The following is a 23,901-nucleotide window of genomic DNA, read 5'->3' as shown; positions in this document are numbered from 1 at the left end:
TCTCTGCAGTAAAGTCTGAAGGTAAAATAGTATCTGGTGTTATCTGAGTGAATGCATACCTACAAGAATTCAATCCTATTCAATCCGCACACCATTACCATATTCTTCTTACAGGAGACAGGAGAAGTCACTGAACAGATCTTTATCATAGTTCCTTCACAAAGACGATTTCTTATATAATAAAACTTGGCAAACCCTACACAAAATAAAGTACATCATCCACTAAAAATTTGAAATGGTCACAATTAAAGAACTCGTAAGGAAAAAAAAGGTTATGTTGTCGTTCTTCAGACTGTTAAAAATGAGAACTAAAGCAGCATTAAAACAGATTCCTACCTACCTGGCTGAAATCAACTCCCCTGACATGTTTTTGGCTTGCAGGGTCGCAAGTTGTGTCTAGTTGTGTCTAGTACCGCCTCCTCCTGAACACCTCTCACATAGAACATACTGCCTTTGAGCATCGCACTGGCAAGGTCTGAACTATTTGCAAGGTTGGGAATACTGAACTGATAACTGCCTTTAAAGAAATCTGTGTCTGCAAACCCAGGCTCCTTCAAACTAATAAGCACAGTACTGCTAATTTCATTATTTTTAACTGCAGTGAGGAAACCCAGTACTACATGAAAATGTTTAAAACTCTCAATGCTCCAAGCTTGTCTTCCTACCTTGAAAGGCTTGTCTCCGCTGTGTGTCAGCATGTGCCTTTGTAACCAGCTCTGACTTGTGGATGGCGTTTTGTATACTTTGCAGCCTTTCCATAAACAGACGAAAACCTGCAAGAACAGAAAAAATGAATGAAGAAAAACAAATACCACATCAACCTTTGTGCCAGTCAGCCAACTATTTCCTATTATTATTGCTATTTCAGTGTCGGAATTCTGAAGTGGAAAACACAAGTTCTTTGTTTAAAGTTAATACTAAGAAAACAGATGTCTGCAAGCCTCAAAACTCTCATGCCTCAAAGAGAACAACCACAACTGTTTTCTATAGTTCTCATAAAAACAAGCCAATGATTTTGAGAAGTAATTAACACTGTGCTAGACAATACAGTTAAATTGATTAATTTTAAGTTGAATACAAAATAGCAATTGATGAATATACTGTATATTGAGGGATGCAGGTAATTTACTGTAGATTCAACTACAAACATCTGCAACATTTTTGCTGGTACTGTATATCTCATCCCCTCATACAGATGATATTTTAGCTACTACAGGGTCAGAAGTGTATCTGTTAGTCCACAGAGTAATTAATGAACTAACAAAATGTTGTAAAAAAAATTATCATCTAGAGGGAATTTTCAAAATGCTGTAAATTTTAGAGGAAATATGTACTTATTGCGGTAGAAAATAAATATTTTTCTGGGCATCCTTATTGACCTACTTTACTTGCAGTTTTATCCAAGATGACTTACATTAATATAAAAAACGTATAACATTTTTCCAGATTTTTCATTATTTGCACATTTTCTTTGAAGAGCAAATAACTATTGTTTATATATAAATTTTAGAAAAAGCAAATGCTAATTCATTCATTGAGGATTTGCTTATAAACAAATGTACAAGGCTATTAACTAGACATGCATACAAATTGCAAGACCACCTTGTAATCTTTCTCTGAAGGGAGCACTGTCCTCATTTACGCCTGCATTTACAGTAATATCCATGTTGACTTACATATGTTTTAATGTTCTAAAAACTCCAGACACCACTTATTCACATGACAATATTACACACGATTATGTTGTAGATGGAAAACTGCTTTAAAAACAAGAGAGAATAGGTCTGAAATCAAGGAGAGGGCAATTATAAGGCAAAGCCCCTGGCTCCTTTAAACACAGACACTAAGAGACCAGATGTCACAGCTCCTACCATGGAAGGAAGACGACAAAATATTTAAGTCTGTACAGTATGTACAAAGATCTCACAAATGAGTTTGTCATTTTTTCCACATGATGTTTTAACAAAATACAAATATGCCTATAATATTAACTGCAGAAAGAGACATGAAAATCAACTATTTATAATTCTAAAATCTGAACCCACAGTACTACCTAGCAACAGCAGAATCGAAGCCGGTTAAAATGAGCCAAAATGATCAAATGGTATACGTAAGAGCTGTTTTTAATTACCAGTTGCAATGTTTAGTATTTCAGGTCTTATTGTTAGAACCATCCTGCAGAGCAACAGGACACATCTCTGTCATGCACATCCACACTAGAGGTTTTCGAACCCTTTTCCAATAAAAAAATAAAGAGCTGGCAGGAAAGGACTCTGCTGTTGCTGTGGGATGGGAAAGGGACTTGCTCAGCCAGGCAGCAGTGTGCTTCTGTTTCATTGTTTTGATGCACAGGATCTCCTGCTCCGCACTGGCCTTGGGGAGCATGCAGGTCCTGCAGGCAGTCTGTTTTGCAACAGCAGACGTGGACATTGGACTCACACACTTGACTGAGATCTGCGAGTCCTTGCCGACTACTGGATTTTCAATCTCAGAAACAACAAATGAACAATGCAAAAGTGACCGTGGTGCTTAGAGTAAATGCAAGGCAAATATAATTGATATGCATAAGTGAACTCCACATTTTTTTTAAACTAAGAAGTCCTTGTATAACAAAAGGCAATTTTTTCAGTGAATACATTTCTTAAGACTCCCTAATGGCTGGAAACACCAGCAATGTCAGGAAAACGTCCTTGGATGCATCTTTTTTAATTAATAAATGCTCACACAAATCAACTGTATACTTTCTTTATTTGCTGTACTTCAGTTTGATTTGTAAGTCACATCATAATCTCACACGACACTGTAGGCAAAGCAACGATTGGACAGATGGATTATAAAAAATGCACCCTGCCCTAGCGACAATGTCTTCTGAAGCCGAGTTAGTCTCACGGATGATATAATTCTTCACACTAATGAAAGAATACCAGACAGCCAGCATTAAAAGAGGCTCATTACAGTAAATATTGATTTAAAGCTCCATAATGACTAAACATACAGAATATTACATATATATATAATAATGTCCTTTATCCAAATACTTTAAGCGGTATTTGTTATAAAACTAAAGACACCCTGAGGGGGATTAGTAATTTCTCCGTCGATTGGCAAACAAGTTTAAACCTGCAAATCCACATTTTGCATTTATAAGCATCTTTCTGCTCATATGTCAATAAAAAAAGATTTGACTTATTACAAAAGACAGGTGACACTCCAATCATCTTAAAGCACTGTAATAGCTATCACTCAGGGAATCAAAAGAGAATAAGTCTAGTATTCAAAGTGTCATGACTACACAAGACTATTAGAGGATACAATGAATTGAAAGTTTCATATGTTAATGGCATTGATCCATCACTTGCACTTTATGAGATCACGGCATGCTGCACGAAGTAGCCTTGCTTTAGACAGACCAGGCGTCTGCAAACCTGTGGAAGGGGCGTGTTAGGAGTTCTCATCCACTTATATGCCAGATCCGAGTGCCACTGACACATTAACATCTATATGCTCCCTACATAGATGTTGACTAAAATGATCCAATATTATAACAGGATATATAATTAATAAAATGTAATAATCTGCATTAAGATACAGATCTTACAGTTCAGTGTGTTTCTTGCCCTTGCCTTTTCATGCTGAATACTCCAATGAGTGTTCAGCTGTTTACTAGCTCTGAGAGGGACAAAGTGGTATGTAGTTCCAAATGCTGCGAGAGCAGTGAAAATGCCACTTTCTTCAAACGTTTAAATTTCCAACCCTGCAATCTGGCTCAATAGCCTCAAATGTGTGTCGCAGCTGCCTAAACGTCAAGGCCCATTAAAATGCTCAGATTTATTAAATTGCATTTCAAAATTCCTTCACACTTATCCATTGAAACTGTCAAATCAATGTTCCTGGTATAAAAGTTGTGTGGCTTGATCAGAAAGGAAAACATAATGCCCAAATGTTGAAAATGCTGAAATCCGACAGAAAACTCCTGTGGGAGTTTTTGCATGTACATTCCAATCTCAGCAACCCTGATGGTGTGATCACCAGTTTTCTAGTTTTCTAGATAGTTTTCTAAGATGCCAGAAATTGCAGAATGTCAAGGTGTCAATGTCTGGAGAAAAAATGGCCCGTTTTGTAAAAAATGCCTTCCATGTTTCATAATAGTCCCATAACAATTTGGTCTTCACCCAGCAAAGAGAGGCTGAGTTCATTGAGAAGTGTGGTTATTTCAGCTACAACATCGACAACCCACTTGTCATCATCTTATTTGATGTCGTTTTTGCCTGTATCTGTCAAAAAGAGCTTGACTGCTTGAGATAATCCACAAGCATGTCAAAACCTCCCCACAGCTTATCCAACGAGCACTGATACAATGTGGAATGTCCTTGTACAGTATATACACTGTCCATCTCCTGAAGCAGAGCTTGAAGCTGCCTGTATCGCAAGGCAGATTGAGCAACAATTACGTTTACCACAATGGACATCACAGAATTAGAAATCTTGGCAATACATGAAATAATATTAAAATTCATTGCGGGCCGGCCAATTTGATCTTCCAAAAACCCTTCGGATTTTCTGATGATAGCAGGGGTGCTGTAAGTAGCAACAGAAAATATTTTCCTGATGCCAGTATCTATTCCCTCAAAACGATTCATACGTTTCTGTGCTACATCTACCGCTGCTGCAGTACAGTGCATGAATTTTAGGCAAAATAGCTCTTCTCGTATTCCAGGTCAGCATTGCTAACTGCGGTACATGATGTATATCCACAGCATATTCTTAGCATCACTGCATCTTTTAATGCTACCATCTGTTATTCAGCCATTCTGTTTAAGCTTGATAAATATTGTTCTGGTGAATATTGTGTTATTGGGCAAACCATTAAACAAAACACCTGAACAACCGAGAAATATCTCTTTTATATATTTATTGTCTGTAAATGGGTTTCCATGTTCTGTAAAACTTTGTGCGATTTTGTAGTCAGTCAAGACAGTGCTTCTCTTTTCCAAACGTTGCTATAGTCCACTCAATTGACTCAACCTCGTCCAACTCACCCTTGAAGTGTTTCTTGTGCACTGAATGAAAATGTCACTGGAAGCTTGATGTGCGACATAATGCTCTCACAACACAGACCACAAACGTCGTTTTGTTAAACAGATATGCGTTTTTCTCTCCAGAAATTAAATTAATTAATTAGCTGTAATTAATGAACATCTAATTTGGGCTTTTTTATTAACCACCATTTTGTCAAAAACATTTGACTCTCCACTCAAGAGTGAAAAACGTGATCAGCGGCACACATCACAAGCTTTCCTGTGAAAGATAGGCCGGTGCCACTAAAAGGAATTCAGTAAATAACCAATACAGCTGTTTTGTTTCTACGTCAAAGAGCCAAGCTAAAGACCAAGAGTTTTCATTAGGTAGCATAGTTTAGAGATTCAAAGTACTTTGTTTTTTCTTCGCTGCTTATTATTCCTTCAATGCTTATACCACTCAAAAACTTTGTGTCATCCGAGCTACAGACATAACTAGCCCCATATTAAGCACACAAAGTCAACACAGTGAAACTGCCCAAGTTCCCCAAGGCATTTTTTCTGTATTTTCACCACTTAGATTTTGCATTTCCCATCACCACACCTTTGCGATCAATGTAGATTAAAGTGAGCCTCTTACAGTGCCATGACAAAACATGAAAGGCATTCCAACCTTACAACAGGTCACCAGGCTTGCAGGTCAGTGCTTAGGGGACTGTGCCTGTGATGGCAGTCTGAATGTGGTCTGAACTTTGAAGCATACTGTATAACATACATAGCATATTCTTATTAATAAGCTTAACCCACAAAAATGAAAAACATTTTTTTCAATATGAATATATAATAGGTCCTAAAGTGTGCAATTTTATACATTTACAAATGTGTAAGTAAGAGATGCATACCATCTGTAAGGATTTGAAAGTAGTTTCTGCTAAACCTGAAACAAAAATACTCTAGTATTTTGGTAACCTTGAAGGATTTACCAAAGTCTCCAAATGTACAATTTGGAGACTTTTCTGGTACAAACCAACCAACTTTTCCCTTTAATTAAGCTTTAACCTCAATCCACCAAGAAGTAAGATGTTAACTTATATGTATTGCCAATTTCTAGCTTTTTGTCATATACGATTAGATTTGTGGGCAGAACAGAAATAGCCAAAAGAAATGAGGGATATTATTCTCCAATTTGCATAATTGTATTTTTCTATCCAAACCACATATAAAAGGGTAGAGGCTTAGCAATGGTACACTTTAATATTTTAAGTTTTTGAAGAGTGAAAAATCTGATATTCAATACACATAATTATTGCCACAGGAGTTATAGTGACTAACTTTACAGCCACATAATATATAGGGGTAGTTTTAACTTTCATGTAAGGCTTAGAAAATATGTATAAGTTAAAGACACCAAAAGCAGAGCTCAGAAAAAGGGAGAAAAACACAGTCCCAAGAGAAAGCACACTTGGCAAATAGGATCTTAGCTTTATGTGCTTGTGAAAGGAAAAAGGTTGAGTTAGATACATATTTACCCTCATTTCGTATTACTCTCTTAATGCAGTATAAACATTTGACTATTTTAGATGTTTTTGCACCTACACACTGAAACAATACATAGCAAAATGGAGAATGCTCCAAGCCTGCAGAACTAATTAACGTGCTTTCAATGAAATGGCAGGCACAGATGAGTGTTATGTGTCCATAATCAGCTGAAGCAAAACAGAAATTTGTTAGAGGAAATATCTAATAATTATATGAAACAAAGTTAAAAAAAAATTCATTATTCTCATGGCATTCACAAAAATAGAACACAGAAATTCAGTGTCAGAACTTCACTCAAAGCGGACTGCTTTAGTGAAACAGCCGGTTTCAATAATTTGGCCTGAACTGGAATGCTAAAATACTTAAGATGGAAATAGTGTTGAGAAGATGGCAGAACAGAGTCAGCCACTTCACAGTTAAGCTGGAAATTCATAATGGGAAAAGGGTTTAAAAGATGTATCTGCAATCTGCATTCTGATATTTTGCTTTCAAACTTATTTTTCTCCTAAAGGAAAAATGCATTTGTCTATGTCAGTGGTGATGTATATAGGCGTTCTCCCCAAAAACAGCACTTTCCTAAACTAAAGCATGTTTCACCAGTCCTGCAGTGCTTGGTGACTGTGCTGTAGAGGCTGGGAACATGGAATGAGTACAGGAGACAAAAACAGAAAGCAAGAGAGAGACTGACCCCCCCTCTCTGTCTGTCCACATGGCTGGAGCGGATGTGCTCAGCCAGGTCGGGGCTCGAGTTGAAGCAGGTATGGCACTGGTCCCAGCAGCAGGTATAGGCAATGCTCTTGGAGGAGGGAGTGGTGCTGCCCTGTCCATTCATCATGGCAGGAGTGGAGCGGCCGCTGGACACCGTGCTCTCCATGTCCATCAGGGTGCTGCTGATGCTGTTGAGAGGAGAGAGGCGAGTCACTAACTGCAAGCTGAAGCGGACGGCGGGCTCACGGACTTCACCACGGGGGTGGCAACAAAGCTGATTAGCTGCAGCCTGGCTCTGCCTCCATTACGCTTGTTACCTTCTATTTGAATATCTGAATTAAGGCAAATGAGGTACAAAAAATACCAAAGCGTAGATTCTTTTTTGCTCCATCAGCACAAGTGTTGTCAAATCACAAAACCCAACATGGACCACCCTACCATGAATGTGAAAAACATTCACTTGTGTTAAATTTAAATACTGTGACTCATAATATTTAATGTCTTCCATCACTTGTGTGCCATGTTATATTCTGGAGACCTGTTGTCTTGAATCATTTAGAATACAAACTGGACCGGTCTCAGTAGGTGCTTTTTCAGTGGTATATTAGCATTGAAGAAGCTGATGTGTGAAAAATGGACTGAACTCTATCCAGCTGGTGTTTCAGACATTTAATGTATTTCTATTCATGCAGAGAGCAGAAAGCTTTAAGCGGGAGACAACACACTACAAATTAACTTAATTCGTGACTCAATGGCAGTACATGACAAAATAATATGACAATAAAAATAATCATACAATAATTCTAGTTTTATGAAAAAAGTTTCAAATGACCAGACTATTCTTTATAATCCACTACCTGGGGATAGGAAACAGAGAAAATGGGGAATTAATAAATGCTTTTGTTTTATAGATAAAAGTGTTAAACAGTATTCTACTGATTTGATGGTTAAAACTTTAATTTTCCAGAAAACCAACAGACCTCAAAAGAAAAGCAAAAGGTATCAAGATGGGTATGAAAGGCCCAGACTTTGCCATGCCACTAAACAGCGCGTGAAAGAGATCTACAGAGGACCAATAGCATGCTCCTTCTCACGCATTTCATACCTGTGCCATTCTTACAAGAGTGTCTATTCGCCAAATGCACATTTCCTAGAGGTAGTAAGTGCTAGTTCACATAATGAACTCCACACTGTATTCTAAAGAACACGCCCCTTCTCTTTGACAAGGATCAAGTTAAAAAACTTCAGCTCACACAGCTGTTGGATGTATAATCACAGGATTACACATGCAATGTTGAAAGCATAACAAAAGGCTTTTCTAGCTTTCATGGTTAATGGGTGTGTGATGCCAAAAAGCAATCCTAGGTTAAATATCAGCTAACAACTGTTTAAGCTGCTTTCCTTTGAAATATTATACACTGTATGAAAGGCAAAGAGAAGATACCAATGCTAATTCACCATTCATAGCACACGAAAGAAAGTTACCTGGATTCAAGATATTTAAGGGTAGTCATGCATCTATAACATTGCGAATTTCAATTGTGCACGTTTAACATTTGCAACAGGTTTGAAGCGGCTTGAGATTAAGACGTAAAGAAAAGAGTAAACAGGGGTTGGTTCTCCTCTCCGAGACAAAGTACCACCAATTGAGAATACACCCAAGACAGGTGTCAGGCGGCCTGCCAGGTTGGGCCTGTTCCGCGAGGTCAGACGCTTAGATCAGAGGTGGCCCAAGCAAATGGGCAGAAATTACTTGCAGAACAAGGCAGGAATTGTTGCAAAGGCACTAATTCCCTTGTGTAGAGTCTAGAGCAGGAAGACGCTGTTAGGTCAACAGCTGCTCACGTACATCAGAGGCAGCAGGCTGGATTAGTGCACTGGGATCTGAACTGGTAACTGAAAGGTGTGGGTTCAAATCCAAGGCATGACACTATTGCTGTATCCACAAGCATGTTATGCCACAAGGAGTTTCTTCAGTAAAATGCCAAGTTACACGAAAAGGTACAAATGAGATGCTCTGGCTAAATTAAAAATTGATTCTCTAATATATAATCTAGTTTACTAGCTTTCAGACAGCACTTATTACTACTTAGCGAGGCAAGGTAAAGAGTCTCAAGTATTTTCTCTTTCTAAAAACAAAAAATAATCATATCAGTTCCAAGAATAATTTCACATATGTTCACTTAATATCTCCATATTATATGGCTTGATCTATGTTTGAAATAACAGTTACTTGCATCCTTCCACATTTTCGTGTCTACAGTTCCATTATCTGTTGAAACTACTATAACTACATTTATGGTGTCCAGCCTGACATGAGCTCTGTTGTCAGAATACAGTTAGCTTGCGTACTCTGGATCTCATCTAAAGTATCTTTTCAAACTAAAAAAAAGATGCTATGGATCAAACCTATGGATACGTACTCTAGCAAAGACAAGTCAGCGTGTTTCAGGAATTTTCCTGTCACGTGTGCAGACAAATTTCATTTTCTAATATCAAATCCCTTCATGTTCTGCCGGGTGTGGCCATGGGGTTCAGAGTTGCCCACCGGGACATGAACCCCACACAACCGGCTGTTCCAAACTGGGGGAGTAAAACAAAAAGAAATAGCGATTGTAGAAAAAAGTAAAGGCAATGATGTTGTTGGCAAGGTGCTATATGTGACCTTGTCTGATATTTCTAACCGGGGTATGGAAGGCGAAAATACTATACGACAGCCAAAGCATGTGACATGATGTCATAATTTTCACAGACACCATTCTGTCAAATTTCACAAGTCTGACAACTGACTGAAAAACTATTATGTGCACTGAGGACACTTGAAAACCCCAGAGATGCTGTGAAGATGAAACTGAAAGGCCATGCCGCAATGAGGGGACAGCCCGAGACTTAACACAGCCCAACGTTATATTCTGATTAATTAATATGGCATGCTATGTAGAAGTAATTAGTAGTGCAACAGCAACATTATCGTGTTTTCTTACAATTATGGACTAAAAGCTATAAAATACAGTTCATATACTGATAGGTATGCTATTAACAAAAAGATTTCAATTAGAATTTGTTATACTGTAAAAACAAAACCGTTACTGAGGTCAAAGATTTAAGATTTTATTGAATACGCTCTGTACCTCTAAATGCCCTTACGCCAACAATAGCCCTATTTTTAATTCCGCTCACATTTTTTAAAAGATGCAGGCCAAGGTCTTCTAGCCACATTCCAGAAAAAAGGAAAGGCACTGATCTGAATCTTTTCTTGGGTAAACTTGAAAATGAAAGAAAAATCACTGTTTTTAAGGACAAACACTACAAAAAGACTGTTAAATATTGTCTTGCCAGATGCATGCCAGAGGGTAAAACAGTTCTAGAAATGAGTTTCTGCCAATACAGTGTTACAATACACCCCCTTCAACACAAAGTGATAGGACTGTGCTCATGCTCATACAGAAATAGCTTCAGTCAAAACTGAGTGAAAATTCTGAGAGCCACAAGTATTTTGCTTATACTAGTCCAATTGCAATTAAATCTTCAACCTTGTGTTCATCTCTATTTAAAATAGACAGGTCTAGACCTTTTTTCCTTGCCAGAAGTGATGTTATGCTGCATGTAAAATAAACAATCATTTGCCAGCTTCCTTACAAAAAGCAAATTATGAAATAAGAACTGAATTTAAAGCTAAAACGATTTAAGTGCACATCTATCATACATTTCTTATGGTCTCACACTCGAACAATGTGTGCTCAGCTGAAGCCATCTGTTCAAGGAATCTTCTTCAAAATATCAGAATACTTATCATGAATCCACCTTCACTTTCTGCTGGCCAATTATGCTCATCAATTTCACACAAAATTACAAAAAAACATAACGGGTCTAAAACCTGTGACATTGGTCAAAATAAAAGGAAAAGGTGTTCATCCAACAATACAGTTCAGTCATAAAATAACACACCCAGAGGTTACAGAAGCAAAACATAAGGACTTATTTCTCATTCTCAGCAACTCAAGAAATCAGGCTGAAATAAGGCCTTGATGCAAGTTAGAGATTAAGATAAATGATCTCATTTCATGATCTACATGACCTAAATAATGCTATCTATACTTGTTCAGACTTTCATGCAACTTTGGGAGTTTTGACTGTTCCGACTGTAGGCCAACGGTATACAAATAGTATCCGTCTCCGTTTTCACCAAATATTTTTATGACTTGAACGAAAATTAAGCTGCATACCCCTAAAGTTAAAAAGAGCTCAGTCTTGTTTTATGTTTCCAGGGCGCTTCTCACACTCCATGTGAAAGGAAGTCACAACGGGCAGTGAGAATCTTGAGCAGAACACAGAGTTCATTCTTGGAGCTCCTAAACAAGAGGGTGAAATGCTGACATAGTGCCCTATCAATGACTTTCCCAGAGCTTAGCTTAAATTGTCTGCTGACAATTACCAACAGGATGTAAACACAGGCCTAGCTTCGCATCTGCTCTTGTAGCATAACAGCTTTGACTCAATTTATGGATTCAATTAGGAAACGGAAAGCAGTTAAAGAAAAAAAGATCCCTTCCAAATTCTTTACAACAGCAGCTGACAAAAATTAGCAGGGCATTATTTCCTGAATTAGTTGAAATGTTTTACAGATATGGCACAGACAGCTTGTAAAATGAAACTGAATACATTCAATGAGGTCTGACAGTCTGCATGATACAGAGAAGGGAGTCCTCTGCTTCTGCAGGTCAGAAGGTCAGACAGTGGTCTGAGAAGACAATTACAGCTGTCTAGCCCATAAAACCAGAGATTCAGCCTTTCGTCTTTAACTACACAGCTAGGCAGATCTGGAGCTGGACAGCACTTGGACAGCTGTCCAGCATTCAAACTGCTTTACATAAACTTGTCCCTTTGAAGTGGAATTTTCCATGACAGGATGTTCTAGTGTGCACACTGGATTTTAGACAGACACATTCCCATTCAGCAATAATAACAACGATTACAATTTAGATGGCCAACCTCAGGCAGGAATCTGCTATCTTTACCTCCAGAGACTCCTTGGCATCAGTTATCATGGTATGTCCATGCAATTACAATCAGAAGGCAGAGCGTAGCACCCAAGAAAGTAGGTATTCAAAATGTTAATCAGTACAAAAGAACACACTGAGAGCAGTAAACAGAGAGGTTAGATAAAGGGAACATTTCACTTCATCTATCCATTTTCTAACTGCTTTACCCAATACAGGGGAGTGAAGGAGCTGAAGCCTATCCCGGCAAGCACCAGGCGCAAAGCAGGATACACCCTGGAAGGGATCCCCGCCCATCCCAGGGCACACAGACACAACTGTGCACATACTCACAGCAGGGCCAGTTTTCTCACAAGCTTATTGCAAATCACATTTGCAGTAAAACAAGTAGTGGATGAATTCATAAAAACATTCGAAAACAATTTGTTTAGATTAACTAGCTACAACTGTGTGCTATAATGCACACCAAAAACACTTACTGCGCTACAACACAACACAGGGAGTAACACATTGAACATGTAAAGGCTGCTGTTTTTCCAGCATGAGTTAAGTTTAAACAGCTGTCTAATATTTCAGAAACAGCATGACATGCTAAATGCAAACTAACGTACACTTATCTAAGAAGATACCTTACAGCAGTCTCGGGTACAGAAAGATAAACTTTAATGTATTTCAAAAGTGACACACACAAGCTCTTTATTATGCTAACTGGCAATAGATAATGTAGAAGACCAGTTATCATTACTTATTGGTGTGTTGGAATAGTGTTAATGAGATAAGATTTGTTTTCACTTGCAATTTCATACAGTTTTTAGCAGAACCTTATTTATGTGCCTGAAGTAACTTTGGTTAAAAGCATCTTGTTGCACACATTTAAACAGCCGGGCATTTTACAGATGTGAAGTGCCTTGCTCAGCATGCTGGAAGAATCTATAATAGTGTGAATATTTCACAGCAAGTATATAAAAGCAACAACATACCAGGAACCTAACCAGGAAAATAAGCATTGTTTTCTCTTTTAAAGGTTTTATTGAATGAAATGCAGGGAAAACTACAGCTGGTCCAAACTCTTCACTAAGGAACCTCAACGGAGATAAAACAGCACTAGCACTGCCTTTTTTCTGCCTCTGTCAAACCGCATGTAATGAGCTGCTGGGTTTTTATTCCTTCACTCTTTCATAAAGTGTTGTTAATCAGTAGGAGAGGCACAAAAGTTGCATTCAATCTGTGCCATTTCCTTAACAGCAGGGATCAATTCTTTTTTAAAGCTTGCCCTTCTGACAGAAACAAAAGGCAAACTGCTACTTAAAACCAGAACAAGACAGAGGTGCTGGTGAACAGATGAAACATACTGATGCATTCGGCTACAGCTCTTAGCAGCAATAACTGATAACAATGGTGCATCTAGTGGACTTTTTCTTTTGGTCAGGAGCAAAAGCACAAACAGCAACCATATCCACAAAGGGTTACCCTAAAAAATGCAATAAACAGTCACACCATGTTCAGCCTTCCAGTGAAGAATCAGCTTGACTACAATGGCACTTCAAAGCAAACCATTTCCCAAGACACTTTAGAACAGAGCTCAGAATTTTAACAGACATCAAAATATTGCCAATGGTGGGTCTCTGTGGAGAGTGTCACACAGTGTCACTGTGTGCATTAATTTCCTCTTCTCAATCACTTTTGTCAAGGTTAACAATGCAAACCACATAGTTCAGCTGACAAGAAAAAGGCCTGTTCCATGGCCTGCCTTTGAGCTTTGCCATCTTTGTACTCATACAACTGGCAAAGTAAAGTCAGAATCACTAGAAGTAGTATGTTAATACAACAAAGTCAACACTGTTTCCTTGACTCTTACTGGAGCACCAGGAACATCAGAATTAATATTTGTTTCACAAATTCTCAAGCAAACAATAGCTAAAACAAATCAAAAAAGTATACACCCTGACACTGTTCACTTCATATGCAAAATTTAGATGATCAGGTTTTTTTTCTTTTTAATCTGCATGACAGCAATGAAAAAAAACAACCAGCTCTTTCATAATGTTGCCTATACATGTTGTTAACACTACTGCTGCTAATAATAATAATCCTTACCATTAAATAGCTCATTTGCAGACTCTCTACACAAAGCACTTTACAGTTCCATGGGGACTCCCCCCCCCCCCCATCATCACCAATGTGTAGCCTTCCTGGATGGCGTGACAGAAGCCAGCGTGCACCGGTATCAGTGGGGAGGAGAACAGCAGTGAAGCCAGTTCACAGATGGGGATTATTAGAAGGTCATGATTGATAAATACGAGGGTGAAATTTAGCCAGGACACCAGGGTTGACACCCCTACTCTTTTCAAGAATCTCCCTGGGATTTTTAATGATCATGGAGAGTCAGAACCTCATTTTTACATATCCTAAGGAACACACATTTGTTTATAGCATTGTGTCCCCATTACTATACTGGGGCAACCCACACAGACCAGAGGGTGAGTGCTCCTGGTCCCACTAATACCTCTTCCAGCAACCTTAGCTTTCCCTGGTGTCTAAAACTTGTTTACTTCAGGGGGCTGCCAGTTGTGAGTTGCAGAGTGATATAACTGCTGTTAGATGCAATGTACAATCTTTGCTTTTCTTCCTGCACACTATTCAAGCACTCCAAGCATGTGAAGCAACTGAAGAATTGTGGTCATGTTGTTGACCCTTTAACATCAGACAAGTGCTTTTGCTGCAGTAAGAAAAAGTGAAAAATTCAACAGCCCTGACATGTTTTTAGATTCCTGTCATTAAACAGTGCAACTTATTTTTAACTGAGGTTGCCGTCATTGAAACTGTGGCTGAAACTCAAGATAACACTTAGCTGAAAAAAAGCGCTCCGTGGCCCAAACCATCTGCTTTCAGAAATAATGAATTATTAAATCATGTCAGTTCATTTAAGCATTTCTTCATTTTATCTCTTCCCTAGTTCAGGCTAAGATGCTGCAGTCAGAGTTGCTTTAAAGATAATGGCGATGTCAAAAAATAAAACAGACTTTCAATCTCACAAGAACAGACAGAAAGTACCTGCTGCAAATGTTTTAATATAGCCAGTTATAAAACTGGCTTACAAAATGTCAGAGACATCTCTACTGCCAGATTTAACTATGAGCTATGAGGAAATCAAAACTGCAGTTGCTCCATGAGACAAAGCTCTAGGATTGGGGCATTTGAAGAGAACACTGCTTTTTCAGAGATCGTTTGCAGCAAAATGAGCACAGGACTTCAAAGTAGCTAATGCTAAGCTAACAAAGTTATTCATTTTGAAACTTGAAAAGCTGAAGAAATTAGTCACCATACTGGTCAGTTTTCCTGACCTTTCCATCTAATTGTCATGCAACTATAAATGTTCAAAGTAACTGAAGAACTTGACATAATTCATACAGTTTTAAGTTTTCAACACTTCATGACAACTTATAAATCCAAAAAAATAGGCTTTCCTTTTTCCTAAAGAACCTTAACTTAGCATCATGTACGAAATCTCTTCTGAAGACAAAGATCTGCCATATTGAGAAAACACTAAGACTGATTGTTTACTATTTTAAGCATCAAATAATGCTCTGAGAATGTGAAAAACAATTACACTTACTTAGAAGCCAAGCAGCTAGAAGCTCATTTTTCTCAGCTGCAGTGTTAAATCATGATTTAATTGTGCATGGTTTCTCATTTAGTAAGCAAAGAAGAAGCCATACTCCTGACTGACAGTCATGGAAACACTTAAGATTTTTAAGCATTCAAGCACTTAATGCTAAATTGAAATGGACATGGTTGAGTTATAATGCCTAAAAATCAGGAAACATTTTTTTCCCCTGAGCACAAGCCATTAACAAGCTCAAACACCTGTACAATCTACAAGTATAGAATAAAAAATGGCAACACTCACTTAATATGATTTTAGGTCAACAGGTGCTGCCACTGCAGCCTGTATGCACTGTAGCATAGTCTACCAGCATGTGTAATTCTACAGGAGGCATGTGGCACCACTCTTCCACAAGAAAGTCAATCATCTCGCTCCTAGGCAATGGAAGTAGAAACTGTCACAGGCACTGTTTCAGAACATCCCACAAATGCTCTCTGGATATAGACAGCCTCAGTGTTGTGCTCATCAAGCCACTGGGTAATCACATGTGCTCGGTTGATGGGATCTGTGTCATCCTGGAATACATTCCTCCAGGCTGGAAAGACGTGTAGCATGGGGTAAAGATGTTTACTCACTAAGTAGCAATTACTACTGGCCTTGCCTTCTAAAAGAATAAATGCACACAAACCATGGCAGGCAAATGTGCCTCACAAAATAACAGAATATCCAGAACCCTTTATTCTTGAAACCTAGATCTCAGGGCTCTAGTGTTCCTTAGGCTGGCACCACATATGTATTGCTCCCGTTACTGAGAACATGGCCAACGATGATTCCTCTTATCATCTCAGTTATTTCCTCTGGTAAACCACTGCCTGTGCGCTTTGCACCACTGGACATTCAAACGTGCAGTGCCAGGTGTAATGAGCGGTTTGTGCACTCAACCCCCCACTATAATATCCTGCTCTGTGGAGTTGTCAGCAGACCAGTTTTGTTCAAACCACAGGATGAAATCAGCAGTCAAATGATCTGAAGCTGATTGCCTGTTTTGCCTTGCATGTCACATTAATGTATAATGCACTATCAATGGCTCATTTAGAATGTTGCATACAACTAAAAAATATAATATTTCTGCTCTGGAATCTGTCCAAAGAACAACCACATATGTTTCAGGGCTTCAGGGAATGTCCTACACTGACAAGGTGAGGGAACTGAACCTTTTTAGTCTTGAACAGAACAGAAGACTACAAGGGGACTTTCATCGGTATTCATCATCCTCAAAGGCACTGAAACAGGCAGTCCAGCAGACTTCTTCCAAATGAACACTGAAACGCAACACAAAGGTTACAAATGGTAACTAAATTGGAAGTGCATTCAAAACTGAGACCAGGGGGCACCTGGTGGGAGTATGGGTTGGCCAAGCCATGCTGTTCAAGCCAATACCCTCTTATTTCAAGAAACAGCTGGATTAGATCTTTGGATAGATTAACTACTAACTGCCAAATGGGCTAGAAAGGCCTCCTCTCATTTGCAACTGTGGGATATTATTTGCCTGTGTGGAAGTCCTTGTTTTCTATGCGTTTGAGGTCTCATCTCCCTAGATCTTTCCATATTCTGTCCACTACCTTTACAATGCTATGTGCACTCACTAGTGAAATCCTGGAGGCAGTTTGGTAGCAGGAAAACAAATTGCATTATTAATACAATGATAAATAATAAAATAAACCGCATTATGAATGCAAATACAGCTTCTAAGACAAAGTGAAGGATTTGAAAACTCATTTCTACTTCTATACACTGTCATGTGATTTGTCAGTCAAGAAAAAATGTGCATGGTACAGTGCAGATAGTCCTAGTCTGGAGTATATTAAAATATAGGAACAAAGCCAGGTGAAAAGTGCCTTTCCTTTAAAAAAATAAACGAAGAACTGACAAGGTCACAGATGTTCATGGTTTACAATGATTCATACAATGCATCAACAATATTTTTTAGCAAGGAATTAACCTACCTTTCCTGAGCGCTTTGGGTACAGTTAGCAGACGTTACTTGGAAAAGGATATCTGCTTAACTTACAACAGCTTTAAACATGCCTACTGTTCTTGAACAGTCATTCAATTCATTAATTGTAGATCTTAAACTGAAATAAGGGGCAGCTTTAAGTATTACCTGCTACAAAACATCATTATGTTCCACAGATTTAACCTGTTAGTCACAATGAAAGGATACAGTACTAAAGAGGAAAAACACTAAACAAAAATCCTAACGTCTGGATGCACATGAAGTAATAAAAGAGTAGTTTCCCTGGAATTTTAATTTTATATTAATTCATTTTTTTATTTCTGAAATACATTAATGCATGTTAACTATTACACAAAATTGAACATTTCTGCATACTATACACCGCCTCAGAGCGATCAATAGTTTATTAAATGTGCTTGTCAAATGTCTAAATAAAGGGTTTGCAAGAATAAAACCTATTACAATTTTACCACCAGAACTCGTTTAAGAACTGAAGACACTGTCAACGTAATCAGAAAATTACCTCTGGATGTTTCTTCAGGCTGATTATTTTTTCAAACACTTTTTAATTCTCTCTAAGACAATTATTTTAATATTAGCATTATGAAAAAGGTTAATCATCGTAATATAGTCATGGTATAATATGACAAGAACTGTTTTTTTTTTCTTTTAACATCATTTTTGAGATGCAGACTTTTATTCTAAGAATAAGCAAACTCTATTATTGATATTATTACCAAATGGCCACTACAGGTGGAACAAACCAAACTGGTGATAAAGCCATAAGTTATCTACAATAGTGTCCGATTAAAACTAAGCCTCTCTCTTTCATTTCCCAACTGAAGCATGGCCCTTCTTCTGGTATGTTGTATTTATAAATAGAAGGGAACCTCTATACTTTTCACATTTATCAAACAAGCACTTCAAAAATAAAGTTACAGACTCAGTTATCTGGTTGATAAAGAATGCAGATTAACTGGGGAACATCATATACATTAAGAGAAAAGCAGGCTAGCTAGAAATAAGGGAATGAACGTGGAGTACTGTATACAGTATCTAGAGTAAACGAGGAATCTCTAAACCTGAATCTGCGTTTGCAAACAGGTCTTGCTCACATTAGATGTGGTACTGTTCAATAAGCCATGGGTATTGTTAATGTATGTAGAAACAGGATACTCACAAATACACAGGTGTGTATTCACATATGCGTGAAAGTCTGCTTTTTAAAAAAAGCTCCCCCTTGCAGCTATTCAAATGAATAAACTGGAATTGTACCTTTGTATGACTCATAAATGCCATTTCCATGGGCTGTTAGCTGTAGTGTTAAGAAACTGTACATTAATGTTTTTTTTCTTTCCTTTTTCTGAACATTTTCTGAAGTGAAAATAAATGCAAGACTGGACTTCCCCAAATCCTTCAAGGCTGATTGATCGACAGTTCACCTATGACTGAAAGTCTCACTGCTTGTCTTGCTTCTGAAAACAAATTGACACACAAACACTAGTGAGTAGCCTTTTTTACTAAATGTTCATTTTAAGAGCCAAGACACTAAAAGAATAATTTAGCTTGGGTAATTACACAATAATTCACTGATAGTGATGTGAAGACAAAATATGATCTTTGTAACACTGTTGCCTCACTTAACCTATCTTAACCTTATCTGAAATCTTAACCTGTTTGCCCAATTCTCAGCCCTATTCATTTTTCAGAAGATGACAGATTGCATTACAGGCACAAGGGCATCAATGATACCTTAAGTAATCTTCTCATTTAACATTTAACTTACTATATTACACACATCTGGCAAATTACTATACATAGACTGAAACAAAAGTCTTTGATTTTAGATAGGTCATACAGGATAGAGGATAATAATTAATCCTTGGTTATTGGTCCCATTGTCATATTACAAATATGACTGCATAGAAACTGTTTTTTTTCTTCACAACTATTGGGGAGCAGGTATGACGAGGGTTAACCAGTACCAGTGAAAGTTTAATCCCATTTCTCACAATCAACTAGCTGTATACAGACGTATTAAAACCCCAGGAAAGAAAGAAACCACATTTTTCTTCACCATTTGACAAGAAGAGGCAACTGCTGATCACTGTGCAGAATGAATTGTCGTTCAGATTACCAACAGCATTTAACTGCGCCAGGGGCCTCTTCTGAATATGACAGCGACTATGCTTATCATGCAGTGAAGAAATCTAATTTTATTAGCAATGAAGGGGTATTTTACTAGTGCGCATCTTTCTGCTTGAAGTCTGTTAGTTTCAAGCGCTCTTTCTGGGGCAAGTACTAGATTTAGCTTGACAAAAAGATCTGCAGTCACTCCAACACGCAGACTTGTAAAAGGAAACCCCCACACACTACCAATCATCAGTAACCTTGTAAAGTAGATGACATCTTGAAACATGCCTAAACAGCTGTGACTGGAGCACAATTAAAATATTACAATAAAAAATGCAGACACTATATATAATATAGCTCTTTCCATTGGCTTCCTGTTAGGTACAGAGCAGACTTCAAAATTATTTTATTTAGTAATAAGGCTCTCAGAGGTCACGCACCTGTCTATTTAATGGAGCTGATTAATGTATACAATACAAGTTGCCCACTTAGATCACAGAACACAGGTCTTCTTATTCCACATATTAATAAAAAAAAACAGCTGGCGGTAAAGCCTTTGGCTGCAGTGCTCCTAGTTTATGGAATAGTCTGCCAGCAAGACCTATTACTTCAGCCTCGCCTACTCACACCTTACATTATAGCCTGCTGCAACCATGGCTGCTGGTGCTGCTGTACATGCCATTGTGTGCCTCTATGTTGGCCCACCAGGTAGATACATCTGTTCTGACCAAACTATCCTATTCTCCTCCCCACACGTCCGGATGGTGCCCGAGCTGTGGCCCATGTGTGGGTCTCACGGGATTGATGAAAATCTATTGTTTCGCAAAGGTACAACTAACCTGCAATATCCAGCATTACACCAATGAAACCACCCAAAACAAACCTGCCAAAGTAATGATATTTAGACAGCTGCCGGAGTAAGACATGTCAAAATAACACTGTCGGATTCAGAAGCGTCCAGGTGCTCTAAGCAGATGTTGAAAGTTTCAGATTTTTATATTTGTTTGGCAATCGTCCACAGTCACTCAGGCAGGTAGCAAAAGTAGACTTCTAACAGAACAGCAATTAATAGCAACTGCTTTTACCTTTGCTGCCTTTAATGTTGCAGTATTTAAATAACTTCCAACACTTTTTGAGAAGACTAGTTAAAAGGATAGGTACTCAACAAAATACCAAAGCACAGGCTATTTTCATCATTGGACTGATGAAAGACTTAGATCAAAGAAAAACAAAAAAAGAGAGCACAGAATAAAAGTCCAACTAGGCTGTCTTTGACTCTTTTACTGCAGATCATGGAACAGTGTGGCTTTGTCTGAGAGAGATATAAATGATTGCTAAATTAAACTGACGAGGCTCAGGAAGTAGGCTGCATGAAATAATTTTGTATTTTTCATTTTAAACCCAGGGGTTTCCTTAGATCTCGGCTTCGCATGAATGGCGAAGTGCGAATCACCTGAGGTTCACGGCAGACATGTTTCATGTTTCTGTCCTGCCCACCCCTTTGAGCACGACCACTTTTAAACCAGTCATGAGCAGAGGGTGTATAACTCTTAACACACAGCAATGCTGCGGCACATTTCACCATAAGAAAACAAGCTTAGCTTGCATTCCTTCCACCACTTCTAAGAACCATCCTAAACTCTACATACCACTTATGTTAATTAAAAACAGAACTTGTATTAACCTTTATTTGCTGCCCTGATGTCTTCACTAAAATATCTTCTTTATTCACTTCATCTTTCCTTTTTACTGTTACCACAACGCCCCAAGCAGATGAGGTACAGTTATTTCTAGCGCTAAGCTAACTAGTATGTGGTCTGCAGCTAGTGCCAGGTGCACCATGTGGCATTATTAAAAACAATCCCCAATTCCTTCTGCAGACTGATATTTTACATTTTCGGTAAAGGATTCAAGCAATGTTTACATTTGACTAAAGACAGATTGACAAAGCTTAAAAATAGTTTTTTACAAGGTGCAGATCTGTGTTTTGTCCCACGGCATATTAAACTTTTTTACATCTTTAACATTTGAGCCCATTGTGTCACTTAAATTGTGTTGTCTGAAATGAAACTACAAATACACACAATTGTCGTATTAAAAAGGGACAAAACAATTATAAGGGCACAAATTGTGTATATGTGTATTGCTATTAAAACATTTTAGTGCCAAAGATTATTTGGACAAATTATTAAACATTAAATATACTGGAGTAGAGTGTGCGCCTAGTTGATTTTGCAACTTTTTCAAACTTTTTGCAACTTTTGCTAATATTTACTGGAAAGTAGCTCAATACATTTTGGGTGCGTATTCTATTTTTAGTGCCAAAGATTTTACAACATAGGATATTTATCATTAATTTTAGGTCATCTACATTTTAGTATTTATGCTATTGTGGCTATTTCTTTACTATGTGATTTGATTAAGACACTTGGATAAATACCTTATAAATTCACAAAAAAATCCAACAGATGAAAACTGGAACTATCAGCTTTATTCAATATACACTTATAAAATGTACAACATGACTCAAAGGCTGCCCTCAAACAAGTCCAAGGAGCAGTGGTTCTGAGTCGACCTCACACACTGACAGGTGAAACCACTAATATCACCGTGGCTCCAGTCCACTTCAGGTACAGGCATAGGACACAACAAGAGACTCAAGATGACCCCACTACCTACTGGCAGTCAAACAGCACAAGACACAAAGCACAAACAAAAACCATCTGTCTGTGGAAACTCAGGCTTATTTTCCTGTTCATGTAGTGGGCACCCTCTAGATAAGAATAAAACAATCAATTTGGTTGCTTTTACCTCATGCCTTCACTTATATTGGCATACTATAGTTTTGAGAGACTAGATTTTGCTTTTGACATAAAGCAAGATACATATTAAATTTCAATAAAAATGAATCTTTGCCTTTTTATATCAAATTTAATTTTGCAAAGCACTAGGAGACTGTGCTCCCTCACAATGCAAAGGCACTACCAGTACTGTGTATATAAATATAATTATTCAACAAAAAAGCTGCTGTTAGCTAAGGTAGATTGTATCAGGAAATATTTTAGTTTTGAGTCTAAGCGTATTCCCTAGACATACACGGACAATACATAAAACATGCTTAGGCCATACAGTACCTAAAAAAAATTCTTAAATATGCGTGTTTCCAAAACTGATATCCCAATGCTTAAAGAAGGATTCACCTGATGAACATAAAAATGACAAATGTGACTTAATTGCTTTGAAATAAAGCTGAACATAAATGTAACAGGTTCTGTAGATTTTAAAGAAACAAATCTCTTAAAAAAACAAATTAGAGTAGAAACAATGCTATAGAAACTGGCCACATGGGTGATTCTGCAAGGGTTTCATTTTATACAAACACATGGATCTGATGATAATTTCAAATTCTGGTTTTGTGTTGTAATCCAATAAAAGAGGAATGTCCCGTCCAGACAGACAAATTGAACATGGAACTGATGGTGTTCATAGAGTCCGTCTCCAAGGTGTAGGCAAAGAAACAAATATTTAGGCTTTCCAAAGAATTAACAAGTAACAAGACTCACTCCTTGCTAGACATTAAAAACAAGGAATTAACTGATAATGGCACTGAAAGGGACAGATATGGGTGGCTTCAGGTTTGTCTAAGAGACATTATGATGTGGCTAAACTTTATATTCTATGCTTATGGGAACTAACATGATTTGAGTACACTGTGTGCTCACTGTCTAAGAGTCTGGGTCCCCATTTATATTGGACAATGTGGTTCATAGAAATGAATCAGGTTGATTCACACACCCACAAGTATACTCATTCATGTGAATGTGTATTTTGCATTATGTGTATTTTATGGTGATACTACCAAAAACATTTACTTGATTG

The 23,901-nt window shown here is 37.9% G+C and overlaps 1 protein-coding gene across 6 annotated transcripts in view; it reads right to left on the bottom strand.

Moving 5' to 3' along the window:
- The window catches only part of aebp2 (AE binding protein 2), a 72,681-nt gene that overhangs the window by 37,608 nt on the left and 11,172 nt on the right, over positions 1-23,901 (bottom strand). For all 6 annotated transcript variants that reach the window (XR_016091490.1, XR_016091489.1, XM_088923956.1 and 3 more), the window contains exons 2-3: positions 7,246-7,453; positions 666-773 (exon numbers count right to left, since the gene is read on the bottom strand). Coding sequence is in view for 4 of the 6 variants with exons in the window: in XM_088923956.1 (XP_088780082.1) it covers positions 666-773; positions 7,246-7,453 (316 nt within the window). In the remaining 2 variants the exon portion in view is untranslated. The remainder of the gene's footprint in view (positions 1-665; positions 774-7,245; positions 7,454-23,901) is intronic.

Source organism: Atractosteus spatula, chromosome 8 (assembly GCF_055471065.1).
Source record: "Atractosteus spatula isolate fAtrSpa1 chromosome 8, fAtrSpa1.hap1, whole genome shotgun sequence".
NCBI classification, from domain to species: Eukaryota; Metazoa; Chordata; class Actinopteri; order Semionotiformes; family Lepisosteidae; genus Atractosteus; species Atractosteus spatula.
The sequence above is the reverse complement of the archived record's forward strand: the minus strand, read 5'-3'. Positions and strand labels throughout refer to the sequence as shown.